The sequence below is a fragment of the Xenopus tropicalis genome, chromosome 1 (genome assembly GCF_000004195.4).
Source record: "Xenopus tropicalis strain Nigerian chromosome 1, UCB_Xtro_10.0, whole genome shotgun sequence".
Taxonomy (NCBI): Eukaryota; Metazoa; Chordata; class Amphibia; order Anura; family Pipidae; genus Xenopus; species Xenopus tropicalis.
The window spans coordinates 25,361,607-25,379,952 of NC_030677.2; the positions used below are offsets into that span (position 1 = coordinate 25,361,607).

The 18,346-nt window shown below is 41.1% G+C and overlaps 1 protein-coding gene across 2 annotated transcripts in view; it reads right to left on the minus strand.

Moving 5' to 3' along the window:
- The window catches only part of man2b2 (mannosidase, alpha, class 2B, member 2), a 29,850-nt gene extending 17,888 nt beyond the window's left edge, over positions 1–11,962 (minus strand). Inside the window, 10 exon segments of one of the 2 annotated variants that reach the window (NM_001113044.1) lie at positions 1,401–1,522; positions 2,470–2,623; positions 2,755–2,945; positions 3,133–3,328; positions 6,074–6,251; positions 7,616–7,731; positions 8,108–8,280; positions 9,698–9,803; positions 10,428–10,574; positions 11,804–11,962. In NM_001113044.1, the coding sequence (NP_001106515.1) occupies positions 1,401–1,522; positions 2,470–2,623; positions 2,755–2,945; positions 3,133–3,328; positions 6,074–6,251; positions 7,616–7,731; positions 8,108–8,280; positions 9,698–9,803; positions 10,428–10,574; positions 11,804–11,926 (1,506 nt within the window). In that variant the 5' untranslated portion in view covers positions 11,927–11,962. 2 annotated transcript variants of the gene reach the window in all.
- Between the last annotated feature and the right edge of the window lie 6,384 nt (positions 11,963–18,346).

Genomic DNA, 18,346 nt, shown 5'->3' on the forward strand with positions numbered 1-18,346 from the left:
CACGCCTAAAGGGAAAAGATGCAAAGGTGGCTCAGGAGGGATATGGTATAAGGCTGGCCCTTGAATGGTGGCTCACAGTTTCCCTGTGAGGTCCAAGATTTGGTCGGGGCCCTCCATTAGAAAATTCACAGGTTACCAATAGAGGAGTTGCTATTGATAGACGCAATAGGTATGCTATGTAAAGGGAATGGAGATGGGTGGCTCAGAGGGCATCTATGTGCACACCTCTTACTTGTGTGCCATTCTTATAGCAACCATTGAGCGCTGTACTCTGAATTTATTTAATTTAGGACAAGGCACACAGCACAGCTTGCACTCCATAAACATATATCAAATGGCCACAATTCATTTTAAAATTCTTATATCCACCTTCATTATTTTTAGCACATTTGCACAAACTTTTGTAAATGTTTCAATGTTTACATAAAGCCTATTTACCTGCGGCAACTATTGGTAAGTAGCATTTACAAAACAAATACATGCTGTGGGTTACCAGGTTGGGTACAAATGTTGAGACTTTAAAACCAATGATATAAAGGAGAAAAATATACATTTTCAAGCAAAACACAATTGAAAACTATTACAGACTAAGGAGAAGATAAGGCATTATTGTGGTGATAGAATGGTGTTGGGGAGTGAGATACAGTACCGTTATAGGAAGTCTACTCTACTCTGACACTTCAGTCTTTGTTTAGAACAGCCTACTGAATGGAAACTATAAGTACACTTTACTATACACATACTTTATGGGTTTAAAAATAAATAAAAGGGACTTACACAAAGAGAAAAACAAAACAGAGTCATATGACAAGGCATGGCAATGGCCACAAAAGCATAGGGCAGAGAGACAGAGTGCAGTTTATGCAGTTTCGTGCAGTTATTTCCTCTTTTTATAATATACCTTTTTTATATTGATTTTATAATGCTTCTCTTAGGATACTAACTTTTGTTGCCGTTTTCTGTTTAGGGGTTGTATTTCTACTGGTTATATTTAGGGCAACAATCCATTGCCTAGAGAAACATACATTCAAGAACACAAAAACATAAAAGTCTTCCCTGTAAATTTAGCAGCAGAGTCCTAAAACATGACTCCAGTATGAAATTTAATGTCTATAGGTCTATACGTGCAGTTATAAGTCTTATGCATTACAACTGAGCAGAGCCACCCAGATATTATTGGGGCACAACTGTCTTAGGGGGTGGGTGTAGGAGTCATAGTTCAGTAACTTCTGGAGACTCAGCACTGCTATACAGAATAATTGCATTTTATGCCAATTTGGCATATAAAACTCTATACACAATGTAAACACTGTTCTAAAATTAATCATTTTGTCTTATATTAAGAAATAATTGTGTTAGTTTTGGCAAGTAAAAAAAAAAACTGCAAATGATGAAAATACCTGTGCTGGCACGGGCTGCCCAAACTCATCATAAACACCAGAGACAGAATTGTTCATGGGCACCAACACAAATGTTGTAACATCCCACGCCAAAGGGTTGTACACAGTGATGTTAATATATCCTGCAGGTAACAGGGAGATAAAGCAAGAAGGTCAAACACAGGATAATTATACAACCTAAGGACCTTGTGATCCTTATTTCTATTGTTCATCTTAGAATCAAAGTACCATGAAAAATGAATACAATAGGGAAGCTAATATGCCTTTAATCTCTAACCAGGCAGACCCCACAGTCACGGGGATGCCTGCGGAACAAGAGGGCCCAGAAAGCGGGGTCTGCTTACAAAAATTCACCCTCCATATCCAGTTTTTATACTGAAAATGGGAAATAGCCTCCAGAGATCTCTAGCTCTTTTCCCTGGGCCAGTGTACCAGTCTTTCTATATTAGAACTGCACCAATTTACTAGTAATTCCCAAGGCTCCCTTGTGCCTATCTAGTATCTTAGTAAATAATCTTGATAGTACATGGTTACTGAGTTGGCTCTTAGGGAAGGACGCATTAATAAAACTGACAATATTAAAGGAGAAGGAAAGGCTAATAAAGAGTTAATCTCAAGCTGCAGGCATACCTTCAGTTGTCTCAATAGTGCCCTTAAGTCTCACCATATTTCTCCCGTTCAGATGATCAGAAGCCTCACAGGAAAAAAAAAACGCTGAGCTGTGTAAAGAAAGTTCCCATAATGCCTCGCTTCTGCACCAAGACCAAGACTCATGTACATGTGCAGTTTTTAAGACTATGAGGAAGCTTCTTGCTGATTGGCTCAGATTCACATTCCTAAGGGGGGGTGGGAGTTCTTAGCATTCTTGAGGGAGTGGGGAGCAGGAGAGGGGAGAGAGGAGAGAGCAGCATGTCTCTGGCACAGGAAAACAAAGAGACAAGAAATCCTGTTTCTTTTAAAAGAGAACTCAGTGCAGCCTTTCTGTGAGTGCTTATGGTTGTATTTCTGATAAAGCTTACTTCGTTTTTACCTTTCCTTCTCCTTTAACATTAATTAAAGCAGCGAATACCATTTCCGAAGCTGTTTGCTTGGGAGCTGTACAAATCCATCACAATTGCAGCCATCAGCTTTCGAACTCCAGCTGCACCTTGAAGCAGGTTTGCTATATACATGTCTCTGACTTTTGGGGACTCTGTGCCTGTAATCCCATCGTGATGCTGGACCTTTAAAGGAAGACATGTATATGTCAAAACCAGACAAATCAGAGGAGTGACTGTAATAGTCAATGAATTATAGGACTTCAGGTTATATTAAAATAAAAATATTCCAGGTGCAGCACTACATTCTCCCATACCTCTGACACAGCCCATCGGAGGGAGCGCAGTTGCTCCATGGCCCAAACCTTTTCCACAGAACCTGTTGGGTGCTTTAGAAGATGCTGCGCAAAAGCGGACTCTGCTGCATAAAGCAATGAACTCGCTCTACGCGCCACTCCTTTGAGAACATTGCGGGATGTGTAGAACCCTGTCCATGCCTGGGAAGAATCTGAAAATAATGGAAAAAGTTTGAGCTATTTACTGAAATAAACCAGAAGTTGTAAATGGGCCCTGCATTGGTGCTAGCAGCAAACCAGCCACTGGTTTTCATCAGTCTAAACACTATAAAATGATACTTAATATCTGATTGTCAATCAACCCCACTGATTTTAGAGGTTACTTATCCTCCAACCCACCTGAAGAGTACGGAAGGAAATCTTGGCTCCCTCTGAGCCCCCAAGTTAAATTGCGATTGTATAGGTTCTTAAAATAATCTCCAAGGGTGGAATAGTGTACAGTGACGCCAAATTCTGTATGTTTGTTTATGTAGTCAAGTAACAGGTCCATATTGTTGAACTGAACGGATGCATTGAAGAACTGCTTGTCGCATCCCTAAAGGGAAATAAGCATAGCTTTAGCTTTACAAATACCAGCAATACTGATAATACATTTATCTTAAGCCTAATGTATATAGCTATTACAGTCAATCAGTCGCTCTGTTTATATGTTAGAAAAATAAACCCTGCTACAAAGTGTCATGTGTCTTCAGCCTATGCTTGATGCAGTAGAATGTACCCCCTGGCAGAAGAAAATAAACAGCTTTACCACCCTAACTTCCGGCAGCTGACCACAAATTGGTGCATTAGTGACTGGGGCCCTTATCAGGCAGCCAATCAAAGAGCAACTCGGGAGATATAGATCATTTAAGTATACTGTCATAATTTCAACATAAAAAAGACTATATTACAATTTTAAGCCTATGTACATGGCTGCATTTGCCCCATATTCTGCAATCTCTTCATTAAGTAGTTCACCTTTAAATTAACTTTTAGTATGAGAGTGTTCTTCTAAGACAATTTGCAATTGTTCTGCATTTGCGGTTTTTGAATTATTTAGCTTTTTATTCAGCAGCTTCCCAGTTTGGAACTTTAGTCACTATCTGGTTGCTAGGGTTCAATAAAACCTAGCAACCAGGCAGTGGTTTGAATGAGGGGCAGGGATATAAATAAAATAGGGTCTAAATAGAAAGATAAGTAATAAAGAGTCAAAGTACAAATAACAATAAAATTGTACCCTCACAGAGCAATAATTTTTTAGCTGCTGGGGTCAGTGACCCCCATTTGAAAGCTGGAAAGAGTCTGGAGAGGAAGGCAAATAATTCAAGAATTCTACAAAAATAAAGACCTAATGAAAAGTTGATAAGAATTGGCAATTCTATACCATACTAAAGGGCAAACCACTCCTTTAACATATATGATAATCCTTAATTATAATTCAAACTCCAGGATACAGAGTGCAATGCAGTCTTTTGTTCTTATAAGCAAAACAATGATGTTAAACCCATGTGAATCTTTGTTGAGAATTAATGCTGGGCGTCTCTGCTGTAATTAAAAATGCCACTGCTGCCACATTCTGTGAGACATATTACCAGTTGGGCAAACTGGGGGATAGGGCCAAGCAAATGAAGGAAGCTTACCAGTGTGGAAATTGGGGGTAGTACCAGATCAAAACTAGGTGGGACAGAATCCTAATCAAGTTGTACAGGGGAATAAGGACAAGAAATGACACGTCGCCAAGCGAGCGGATCTTCACCCGATATCCCCACCTACGGGTGGCGATATCTGGGAGAGGCATGTAGGTGAATTCGATCGTTTGGCCCTGGGGCCAAACGATTGAATTCTGCACGCGGCAATGGGGCAGTCGGTTCGGGGACCACATCAACGAGCCGATGCGGTCCCAGATCCGACGGGATTTTCTAACCTGCCCGATCGATATCTGGCCAATTTCAGGCCAGATATCGGTCGGCCAGGCCCCTCGTTTCTGCCCCTACATGGGCCGATAAGCTGCCGAGTCGGTCCAAGGGACCGATATCGGCAGCTTCTATCGGCCCGTGTATAGGGACCTTAAGCCAGTGAAATAATGGTCTGGTGGCAACCTTGGTTCCGATATCTATCCATATGTATTTTGTGGTCACAGCCTCATTGCACCTCTGTCCAATGGTTTAAAAATGTGATTTTACTGGATTAGGGATGGGTTCCACTGTTGGTGTTTATACTGTACATGCCCGCTTCAGTATTATTGTCCTGTGTTTTACAGATTCTATTTATAAATTGCCTACTTCAAATGGACTTTTCAGTATCAGATCAAGATGTAAAGGAAAGATATTATTTCAAGATATTAGCATTTTTTCACTGCTAATGTAATGAATTTGAGGCAACAGTGCCACCTGCTGTTCAGATCAGACGAAGGGCCACAGTTAAGCAGAAAACTTAGTAGCAGAGGAAAGTCTTATGCTGTTGCTCCATACAATTAATTCAGTGAGCAGAAACTACACTCAGACTCATCTAAAGTTTCTCAGGTCATTTCTAAGCAGGGTAAAATATCTAAACTTTTCGGTGTAAAATGAATAACTTTAAAACTAGAAAAAAAAGATTAATGTAACATGCAAAAGTGCTCAGAACAGCACTTTGACCAACTGACACACAAATCCTTTCTGCCTTGCTGCCCCTTACATTGGGAATGCCCTCCCTGATTTCCTCCGAAGAGAATCCTCCCCCAGTCTTTTTAAAACTAAGGTTAAAGACTACCTTTTGGAGCACTCGCCCAGCACCTAATCTGGGAACTGGCACTTAAAGTGTCACCCACTGTGACCTACAGCACTTATATTTGCCTATTTGTGTCTGTTAGTTACCCTCCCATATAGATTGTAAGCTCTACGGGGCAGGGACCTCCTTCCTCTTGTGTCCTTGACTCTTAACTTATTGCTGCTGTATTTATCTGTATTTATTGTTATACTTTGTATTTATCTATTATCTTAATAACCCCCCGTTTGTATTAATGTATTCTACTGTACAGCGCTGCGTACATAAGTAGCGCTTTATAAATAAAGATATACATACATACATACATACAAAATTGGACTCAAGTTGTCCATACAGTAAATGCCATGCTGGGTGTTGATGTTTTCATTCTACATGGGGCTTCTGGCCCTAAACACATTCCAATTCCATTGAAAATGAACTAAATTTGCTTTTGCAAATGAAGCACAGAACCCTAGCCCAGCAGAGCAGTAACCATGTTATGAGGTTGAACATTACCTACACACTGCTGCCCACGGTACATGAAACCCAAACTCACCCACGGCCACAAGACGTCACTGCTTCTAAACCAAGCCGCTCTCTCTTTGATGTTCTTCACCATGGTTTCTGCATATGGGTGAATTGTGTCGGCTGTCACAGGCAAACTCATATTTGGGTACATGCCATCTTTAGGGGGGTCAGGGAAAACCGCAATCCCGTTCCAGTAAAACCCTGATCTTTCGGGAGAAAGACATATAAGAGAATATAAAATATGAATGCTTTAAAGAGTTTAAGTGATAGAGGGGTACAACTTTACTCAGATACATATAATGGGAGTATACAGGTATGGGACATGTTATCCAGAATGTCAGGACCTGGGGTTTTTCGGAAAAGGGATATTTCCATAGTTTGGATCTCCAAACTATGGAATAATTCGGAACTTTCTTGATAATGGGTTTATTGATAACGGATCCCATGTATGTATTTGTGCTATATACCTTAAAGAGATACTGACACCAGAAATGAAACCTTTTTTACATAAGTCATAACATTGTCTTTGCATGCTATTTATAATTTTGCCATAAAAGTATTTGTCCAAGCTTTAACATTTCCTATCTGATCTCCCATGTTTCTCTATGAGGGGGCGGCCATATTTGTGCAGCAGTAGGCCGTTAGCATTAGAAGCTGTAACTGACAGGCTGAGAAGCGACAGTCAGGCTGGCAAAACAGTCAGGTTTTGGGATTTCAAGTACCGTAACAATTACTTACAAAAGCAGCCCTATCAGCAAAAAATGATCAACACGACCTATAGGCAACTTTTTATGTAGATTCATATTTTAAAAAGTTGTTTTTTCGTGTTAGTATCACTTTAAAGAAAATGTAAAACTTCAAAACAAATTAACGTTAAAGTGTTTCAAGCTCTCTGCAGTATGTTCTCCTCTTGTAGTGGTTTTAAAGTAAAAGGAAAGGTTCAATCACTGGGGGATACCAAATGTTAGGCACCCCCCAGTGATTGTAATCACTTGCCTTATACCCCGGGCTGGTGCCCCTGTTAGCAGAAACCTGCACTGGCCCTGGTACTATCTACATACGCAAGCGGTGCAAATAAAGCAAGAAGAGGATCACTGCAGTTTTCTGCTAACAGGAGCACCGGCCCCGGGTATAAGGCAAGTGATTACAATCCCTGGGGGGTGCCTTACATTTCCTTCTCCTTTAATTACCAAAGAATGTAACCCATTGGGTTATAAAACTTGAAAGGGACACTACAGCATGCAATGTGCCTACAGAATTGTGAGTAAACAGACAGCATATGCTGCCACTCACAGGGTAAATGACAAGGAAAGCAGAATTTAGCCAAAAATTTAAAAATTTAGCCCAGTAAATTCGCTAGAATCATTGCCCGTGTCAAAGCTTTTCAGTGGAAAATAAATTATGACAACAACATCATAACACTTTGTACCAGTTTTATTTTCTGCTGACTGTGGCTGCTTTGTCTGATTTGAACAAAAGGTGACACTTATGTTGTCTCAAATTCATTATATTAGCAATATAATTAGTACAACTGCTACTAGCCTGAAAACTAAAAAAGAAAACGTTTTACCTGTCGGAAAATGGTATGTAGGAAGGCGTACAGTAACTGTACTGATCCATTACATGGGTAAAGATCTCTTGTTTGTCAGATAAGGATGGAGAGGCTCTCCAGATAAACTGCAGCTCCTACAGCACAAACAGGGAAAACAAAACATCCATTTATTCAAGTGTCTGTAGTTTTGCTTTGCAGGGACTGCACTGATTATACTGCTGCTCTGATTTTATAACATGGAAGAGGTTCTGTCACACAGGCACTGACCGTCTCCATGATACGACTCCTATAATGAATTGCTGGTCGTGTATCATGAGCAATATCACTGCTAATACACACAGGAGTCTTAAAGAGAAACCAGCACTTTTATAAAACACGCACTAAGCTGATATAATAAATTGGTTGTGCCAATACTATTTTAGCCAGTGGTGATATCTCAGGCTACTCCATATTGTACTGTAATGCTAAGCTCTATTCCTAGGATGCAGCGGGTATTGTGGAAGCTATTACCTTGCCATTTTGCATGTCGGCTTTGGTGTCGTAGTCAATTCGGGAGATGAGGTGACCATTAAATCCAGCCATGGCAAACAAAGTAGGGGACGCAGCCGATGCCCCAAAAGGATCCACATGCCATGAGAAACGAGGCCTGACTCCAAACGTTTCATAAATAAAACCATGTCCTTCTGTGTGATAATAGACAAACTTGTATTACATTCTGGCAATTGTGCCATTGATTACAAAGTACCTCTCTGTCAGAAGTGAGCCTTAAAGGGACACGAAACGTTCTCTATAGAAGTTGATGAAAAACGTAATTACATATGGAAAACAACTCACCAATGAGAATTATACTGACCGAAAACTTAATTAAAGATGCAAGAGAATAGGCCAGTGAGAATGCTACACTGCATGTCAGGCATCTTCCTGTTATCTTACATAGAGATAATTATATCATTTTTTCCTTCATTATATGACACATGAAACAGACATGGGGATAAATGAGACTTGTTCAGTGCAGTCCTAGAATAACATAACTTTCTCCCTGCATGCAGATTTATTTTGTTTGACTATTACATGCAGCTGAAGAGAAGTTCTTTGACTGACTTGTTCAGCATGACACTCCGCCCCCTTTCTGAGCACTCCTCTATCTGACTATAAAGACCTCAAAGAGGTGTCAACTAGGCATGCTCACTGCCTCTGATCCAATGGAAATCAATCAGACACGTGCAATAGCCATGTCGGCAGTGAGTGGCCAGTTACCAGGGGTGGCAAAAAGCTGCCTCTGGCAACTTTAAGGCCAAATTTTCACTTTTTAAATGCAAATTTGGCTCTGCTACTGCAGAGACCGCATTAGCACTCTCTGCACTAGCGATGCAGCCCCCTCTGGACCCGCTCTGCAGAGCAGGAGAGAAGGGGCGGCATTAGGCACCTAACTGCCAGTAGGCACCTCTTGAGGTCATCATAGTCAGAGAGAGGAGTGCTCAGAAATCAAAAGGGGGCGGAGCTTCATGTCCAACCTGCAGCTCTCCAGCTGTTACTGAAAGGTTGCTTGAGGGGTTCCAAGCCAAACAACTCTTAACCATATAGTATTGCATTGCCAGCAGCACTCCTCATCGATAGCTCTGGTTCTATGAGAGATCACTGACACAATAAGTGCCCTACTGGTGACCAATCCAGTAGGTTTAATGGCAGATTCCAGTCATTGTACACTCAGTGAGTTGCTATGAGACAGACCATTGTTGTATGATGCCTGTGGGGGTTGTGGTGGCGGCTGCATATCAGATCTATGAAAGGCTGATCATATCAACTGACCAAGGCTGTTGCACTTTCTATATTCTGGCATTCATCTCTGTTGGTCCTAATTTTTAATCAGTTCCTGTCTGTCTCAGTGGGTACAACAGGGATAATTGGGACCAACACATGCAGTGCTGTACAGGATAACACACTCATGGCGAGGCAAGACACTAATTTGTCATAGGGAGATATTGTCATTTGAAATGACAGGAGTCAATGGGGACATCTTCATTTGTGATAGTAGGTTGGGTTCTGTGTGCTGCAGCAACCAATCAATCAATCCATATTATACGTATGCTAAATACGTACCTGTTAGCTGTAAAATCTGATCATCTATCGTAGTGAGGGCTTCATCGTGCATTACTTGGCCTCCAATAACAAACTCTAGCCTTCCTTCACGCATTAGCTGATGCACCTGGGAAACATATTATCCACATATAATACACAAAAGTCATTAATATACCAGAAAATATGTATATAATGATATATTATTATCCTTATAATTTACAGTAGGGGGTACAATATCTGATACTCAGAATTCCCTGTATAACTCAGCCTGCAGCCTTGTGCCTTTATATGGTCACAGAACCCCTCAGTGACTTCTAATATCCTTATCATTTACAGTAGGGGGTACATTATCCCTTATAATACATGAGTGATACTCAGAATTCCCTGTATAACTCAGCCTGCAGCCTTGTGCCTTTATATGGTCACAGAACCCCTCAGTGACTGCTAATATCCTTATCATTTACAGTAGGGGGTACATTATCACTTATAATACATGAGTGATACTCAGAGTTCCCTGTATAACTCATTCTGCAGCCTTGTGCCTTTATGTGTTCACAGAACCCCTCAGTGATATCCTTATAACTTACAGTAGGGGGTACACTGTCCTTTATAATATTTTATATAATGACTTGTCTAGGGTTCCATTTGCCCTTTCTCAAGTTCAGAGCATTGCATATATCACTAGTGGAAGCACGACAGCCTATACGTATGGGGCAGAATGTGTGAGGCAATATGATGGCTCCATACTTACCTGCTGCTTTTCTACATTTCCAGCAAACAACTTCCACCACAAGCGGAAAAACTCCTGTTCCACCACTATAAACCTCCTGCGGTCCCCTCTCATCAGTTCTTCCACAACCGTAGTGTAGACATTTGCAGCATATGCGTGCATGCTTTCCTGTAGGGAAGGATCATACTGTGAGTTAGGCTGTATCTTTATATCAATATTCTGGACATACATCATACTGTACAGCCTTATTGCTTCTGTGGCGATAGAATTGACAGAAAGGAACTAATGAGACCCTTTAAGGTCACAGCATAAGTTAGCTCTATGATTGGCACTACCACATATACTACACATATGTTTGTTGGGCAACAATCCCCTCGCCAGTGTTGCCCATGTTTGTTACAAAGCAGAAGTGATCAGAACATACCGGGAGCCACAGCGGATGTGATTACAAGAATGCATGCTGAGAAAATTCAATATGCAGCCCTTGTTCCAGGAAGGATGCTGAGTATTTAAAAAGCTTTTAACCCTCAAAACAAATAAATGTAAAATTGCAGTGTTAGTTTTTAAACGAACATAATACATCTGAAACAATTGCGCCACCTGCTGTTCATTTGGGCTGACTGGCTGCACTCAGTACAAAATCATGTTAGTGAGCAGGGAAAACTCACTTGACATTTCTCTTCAGTCAGTTCCAAGCAGAGCAACATCCCAAGTCTTTCCTTTTTTCATTAACTTAATTTTCTACCAACTGGTGCTGCCATTTTAACTTCATTATCTTAGCAGTGTAAAAATCCATCCTAGCTCCTATCCCCAACAATTTCAAACTTAATGACACGACTCCACCCCTCGATGGCACTAACCCTGTCCCTTCAGTGTCACATTCTGCCCCTTTGTGTAGCTGCCCTCAGCCCCAGAGAATATACTTTTTCTAAAACTGAATTAACTAAATCCTAAATGAACCAAACAAATATCTCAGTATAAAATAAGCCCCCAGCCGACCATATGTGCCTATATGTGCAGACACACACACACAATATATGTTTAGGAAGTGACAGCAGTGATTATAGAGAAGAATAGCTATATACAACCGGTTGTGCCTACACTGGTACGTAACTGGCACATAAACAGACAAAATGGTGTTACACAATGCTAGAGAATACATGCAGTTAAAATGAAACTTCAATTACTTCCTATATTATCATCACATGATCCCAAGCCAATCCACTGAATACAGCCTGTCCATACCTGCAGCTGAACCAAAACTCCCAAAATCCTATGTCTTCTGCTACAGGGAGTTTTGGTATAGCATCCAACAGCTGCAGAGCCACAAGAAGCAGGTCCCTGCGACACTATGAGTCCAAACTTTATGCAGCAGGAATAGATGAAGCCTTACTTACCTGTACTGTGTACACCCATCCCACATCCATGTGGCTGTGGGGAATCACAAAAGCCTGGATGGGTTGAGCAGAGTGAGTGCAGACACATCCCCAGGCAGAGAGAAGCACAAGCAGGACGATCATGTTCAAACTTACTGCCAGTTCCCCAGCAGCATTCTCTACCAGCAGGAACTCTATGACAGCTGATCGGACCTACGGCGAGCGGGAGGGGCCAGACTGAGTGACTCGCACACTGTACTGGCAGGGCTGGGTAGTACTGGCGGAACTGAAAGTATTTTCATCCAGTTTTTTCAGTGACATGTGATGCAATTAACCCTTTCCGTGTACAGCTGCTGTTTATTTTATTTACAGTTTAGCATTGGGAATGTCATTTCAGTGCAGTAACTATGTATATATATATGCATTATAGCCCAGTATGTTGGCTGTTGCATATGATCAGATACTATTGTCACCTTAGCTAGTGATACCTGTGGAGATGGTAGGGAAACTGATTTAAGTGGTACTTCTGAGAGAGCTTAAGGTGCCCCAGACATTGCCAAGGTGAGAAAAAGGTTATAGAGTTCTGGGATGTCAAGCCTAAGGCCCCAATGGCAGAGATGTCAACTTACCCCATATTATTATGAAACCTAATTTATGTCACCATTATATGCACACTCAGACTGGCACTATGTGGGTTCTGGCAAATGCCAGGGGGGCTGCTGTAAGATGCCATAGACACTCACTATTTAGTGTGTTGGATTGGGGGCAATTTGGGTCTCTGCTCTGTGTATTTGAAATGTCAGTGCCTTTTTTTAAATCCACCCCAAGCCTGATAAGTGTGAAGGGAAGTTAGGTTTAGAATCCAGTACTGGGTCATTATCACCCTTATAATGTGAGGTTAGTTCACACCTCCTCTTCTATTTCCATGCTTTTAGAGAGATAAACTAACCCTAACACTCTCAACTGTTGTGGGAAAGCTTCACATCCCACGGCCCTGTATACATAGTTCCCATTACTTGCAAGGACCCTCAGTAGGGTTGCCACCTGTTCAGTTATGACTCAAACAGCCCAGTTTTCAGAATGGCTGTCCAGGTCAAAACTGCCTGCCTGGTTTCCCAATTTGGAAATCAGGACTCTCCAGAAGTGATAAGGTGATCAGGCAGTCACTGATTGCCATGTCATAGCCCGGCCCTCTGACATCACGCCCACCGGAAAGGTGGCAACCCTGACCCTCAAAGAGTCTCTTCACAGTCTCGCTTGGAAGTGTTTTACTCGCTAGGCTGATAAAATACAGGCCAGGTAACAACCCACAAAATCTGATCAAAATCTCACATGTAGTTTAGCCCTAATACAGTAAAGCACTGCATGAGATTTGTGGTGCAATACAAATACATGATACATATAATAGTAGAAGACTAGTAGAGGTAGGAAGGCTGGTGCTTTTTCTAGACAAAATGGGAAACACTTTGTCACCTATTTCTGAACCAGATGGTAAAACTGTTCCTTGATGCCAATTTTATTAACAAGTAGATATAATAACAAAGAAGAAACCCCAGAGGACAGACACAGATCTACTCCCAGAACATAGATGAAGTGCTTCTATCAGGCCAAAGCAACCACTATTTAATTCCTTCCTCTTCATGCCATGGGAACATATGAGATGCAGGGCCACTTGAAGGTACCAGCGGGTGTGATCAGGGGCATGGCCAGGGCCGTGATCAGGAAATAACAAAGACTTATTATGCCCTGACTGCATCTGGTTGACATCTCCAACACGAATAGTACTGGTCCATTGATAAATCCAAAAGGGGGGGGGGGGGCATATATATATATTTTCAAAAGAGTTATTGGACATATTTGGCCTTAAAATTCTAGAGTTGAGATTTTCAGCAAATATCTGCTTACAGAAGGCACTGAGACTTGTAAATCAGCTGCAGCTGAGCCAGAAGGTAGCCATTACTGCTCATACTTGGTGTTTGATAAATCTGGATTTTTGACTCTGATTTTCTCCCCAAGGATAATTAACAAAAACATGTTCACTTTGAGATGGTGTAGAGTATGAAACCATGTGTAGTTCACCATTAAAGAAATATTTGATTCTAATGAACATCATTTAAATTCTAAAAGGACCTTTTTTTTAGAAATCAGCATAATCAGCATGCTTTGCCGGTGTGCATAAAACTAATGCACTTTTTAATAAACAATTGTTATCTACCTGCCAGTACCACTAATGTAGGAGAATTAGAAAAAGCTGCACAGGGAATCTGTAATAGGACCTATGGTCTGCACAAGTGGGACCACTGTCTGATGCCTCCCTATTATACCTACAAGTCCCTTCCCAGAGGCTAGTATCCCACTGCTACTATAGGCACCATCTCTCCCTACTATACCTGCTATCCCACAGCCACAGTCCCTTCCCAGAAGCTATTATCCCACTGCTACTATAGGCATCATCTCTCCCTACTATACCTGCTATCCCACAGCCCCAGTCCCTTCCCAGAGGCTATTATCCCCCCACTGCTACTATAGGCACCATCTCTCCCTACTATACCTGCTATCCCGCAACCACAGTCCCTTCCCAGAGGCTATTACCCCCCACTGCTACTATAGGCACCATCTCTCCCTACTATACCTGCTATCCCACAGCCACAGTCCCTTCCCAGAGGCTATTATCCCCCCACTGCTACTATAGGCACCATCTCTCCCTACTATACCTGCTATCCCACAGCCACAGTCCCTTCCCAGAGGCTATTATTCCCCCCCTGCTACTAAAGGCACCATCTCTCCCTACTTTACCTGCTATCCCACAGCCCCAGTCCCTTCCCAGAGGCTATTATCCCCCCACTGGTACTATAGGCACCATCTCTCCCTACTATACCTGCTATCCCACAGCCCCAGCCCCTTCCCAGAGGCTATTATCCCCCCCACTGCTACTATAGGCACCATCTCTCCCTACTATACCTGCTATCCCACAGCCCCAGCCCCTTCCCAGAGGCTATTATCCCCCCCACTGCTACTATAGGCACCATCTCTCCCTACTATACCTGCTATCCCACAGCCCCAGTCCCTTCCCAGAGGCTATTATCCCCCCACTGCTACTATAGGCGCCATCTCTCCCTACTTTACTTGTTATCCCACAACCACAGTCCCTTCCCAGAGGCTATTATCCTACTGCTACTATTGCTACCTCTCATTATGTATGGGGCCCAGGGATAGTTGACCTTTTGGAACCCCTTAGAGACAGCCTTGCGGAATGTTGGCTACTCCTTCTACCTATATTTTCTGCTCTGAAGGGCCTCTCTCTATGTGCTGAACACAAGGCAGATAACATGCTTGGATTACCCCTCTAAAGTGTGCTCTGGGAATATGAATAGTCCACATTACAGATGCTAATCATAATCATTTGTGTGAAACTTGTACAAATTCTACTACATCATATGCATAAAAGCCACAGAAGATGACAGGCAATTAAAACAAATAATGCTGAGGGCCTGACTGTTTCAGTGTATTGCTATTACTGTCTGTCAGACTGCTCAGGACTGAAGTATCAAGTAAAACTGAGTATGCTAATGGGGCTTTTCATTAATCATTTTTGTTATAATGTTTATATTAGCAAACCCTTTAAAGCCAAAAAAAAAGGTGTAGCATAATTTTGCCTTAACTCTTTCACTGCGGTAGATTGTGGAATCTATGGAACTGGCAATGGTATCTCATAGTGCCAACTTAGTACATATATGTTCGGGCTCCTTTATTTGCAAAGCAGGATCACTAGTTGCCTGTCAACTTAATTTTTAATGAAACTATAGAACAGTTTTTCAATGAAAAGTACCTGTACTACTATAGTGAGTTTTCGGGGCACTATTTACCGCACAGTATAGGTAATCAGGTAGACTGAAACTGGAAGTCTGGAACTTTAGTTCCATTAAGGACTATAGGAAGCTTGTAAAGGCAGCACCCATATACAGTATAGTTTATTAAACATTGTGCAAAAAACGTACAGACACTATACAAATTGGTTGGAGATTAATGAATTACACAGTTTTTGTGTGGCATACATTTGGTTCACTAGGATCTAGCCTTGATATAAGACCTTCATTATTGTACCAGGTATAGTAACACATTTCACTCCTCTTTCTCTGGTTAAATATCTTAGTTCCCCAGAAGGCTGCCAAACTGTTCATACAGTCTTCAAGCATTGCCATAATGACTGACTGCCCAAGGGGAAAGTGGTCATGCCCAGCTGGTGGCAAGAAAACAGGTAGATGGGACCACTGGACTAGCAAATATCAGTCCTCATTAACCAAACAACTGGTCACACCATAGATTTTGAAAATGACAACAAGGTGTGGTTAGAGAAAGTAAAAGAGAGGGATAGAGGGGTGCCACAGGGTAGGTTTAGGAAAAGAGAAATAGAGGGAATGTCAGAGGGAAGGTTAAGGTAAAGCAAAGGGGAGGGGGGGCACAGGGTAGGTTTAGGGAGAATAAAAAACAGGGATGCCAAAGGATTGGTTTAGGGAAAGAGAAAGAGAGGGGGTGCCACAGGGTAGGTTTATGGAGAATAAAAAAGGGTGCCAAAGGATAGGTTTAGGAAAAGAGAAAGAGAGGGGGTGCCACAGGGTAGGTTTAGGTAAAGAGAAAGAGAGGGGGTGCCACAGGGCAGGATTAGGGAAAGAAAAGGGGGGGTGGCACAGGCTACATTTAGGGAAAGAAAAAGAAGGGATTCCACAGAGTAGATTTAAGAAAAGAAAAAGGTAGGATTAGGGCAAGGTATATGCCCAACTACTTAGATTGTAAGCTCTACGGGGCAGGAACCTCCTTCCTACTGTGTCTCATACCACATGGCACTTATATATATATTTATTGTATTTATTTATTATATCACTTGTCCTCCCTGTGTATAATTTCGATTCTGTAAGATTGTGCGTACCCTTGAGGCGCTTTATAAATAAAGTTATACATACATACATATGCTAGAATCTTGTTTTAAACTATTTCCAGAACTACTTTTTCTCACACTGCTGCCCCATGTGGCCATTTTTAGAAATGCATTACCTGTTGTGCAATTTCTGCAATATAAGATGAATAAATTAACACAGGTCTCAGATAGACAATATTATTATCCAGTGGTACTATTTTTATGAATCTGTTGTACAATTCAGATTGTGTTGAGTAAGCCCAGCAGGCTGCTATAAGACAGCATTACATGCCCTTATGTTTTTGTGATGAGCACGGAAGCCTAGTACTAATCATCCCTGGCACCTCTGTCACAATGGGAACATTAAGTAGACATGTGAGCAGTCTCCATGCCAATGACATGATGTGTGTGTGGGGGGGGGGAAGCAATTTCAGGCAGGAGTTCTAATATGGGGGTTGCACATGGAAATGCCACAATGATTACTGCAGCTCGCTGACATATGACGCATCTGGGAAAATAAGATTCACATATTGCCAGCCTACACGAGAACCCAACTCTAGCGTGAAGATGTAGTTTATGAGGGCATGTTTTCTTGAATAGATCCTATTAAAAATATACTGAGCACTGGTACGCAGCTTGAAAGCAAACCAGGCGCCGGGACATCAATTTCACAGTTAACATTTTGCCATGTTATTACAAATAGCACAATTTATTTTCTTTTACCATATATCATAGGCATCACAGTTTAAAGGGGATGCCCAGCAGAAAATTCGTTTTTTGGGTAATGTGATTCTAAGCAAATTTTCTTATTTGGGTTTTTTTGGTTAACGGGATTCTAAGCAAATTTCTTTATTTGAGTTTTTTTGGGTAATGTGACTCTAAGCAAATTTTCTTATTTGGGTTTTTTTGGTTAACGGGATTCTAAGCAAAGTTCTTTATTTGAGTTTTTTTGGGTAATGTGATTCTAAGCAAATTTCCTTATTTGAGTTTTTTTGGTTAACGGGATTCTAAGCAAATTTCCTTATTTGAGTTTTTTTGGGTAATGTGATTCTAAGCAAATATTCTTATTTGAGTTTTTTTGGGTAATGTGATTCTAAGCAAATATTCTTATTTGAGTTTTTTTGGTTAATGGGATTCTAAGCAAATTTCCTTATTTGAGTTTTTTGGTTAATGGGATTCTAAGCAAATTTCCTTATTTGAGTTTTTTTGGTTAACGTGATTCTAAGCAAATTTCCTTATTTGAGTTATTGGGGTAACGTGATTCTAAACAAATTTCCTTATTTGAGTTTTTGGGGTAACGTGATTCTAAGCAAATTTCCTTATTTGGGTTTTTTGGTTAATGGGATTCTAAGCAAATCTCCTTTTTTGAGTTATTGGGGTAACGTGATTCTAATCAAATTTCCTTATTTGGGTTTTTTGGTTAATGGGATTCTAAGCAAATTTCCTTATTTGAGTTATTGGGGTAACGTGATTCTAATCAAATTTCCTTATTTGAGTTATTGGGGTAACGTGATTCTAAGCAAATTTCCTTATTTGAGTTATTGGGGTAACGTGATTCTAATCAAATTTCCTAATTTGAGTTTTTGGGGTTATGTGATTCTAAGCAAATTTCCTTATTTGAGTTTTTTGGTTAATGGGATTCTAAGCAA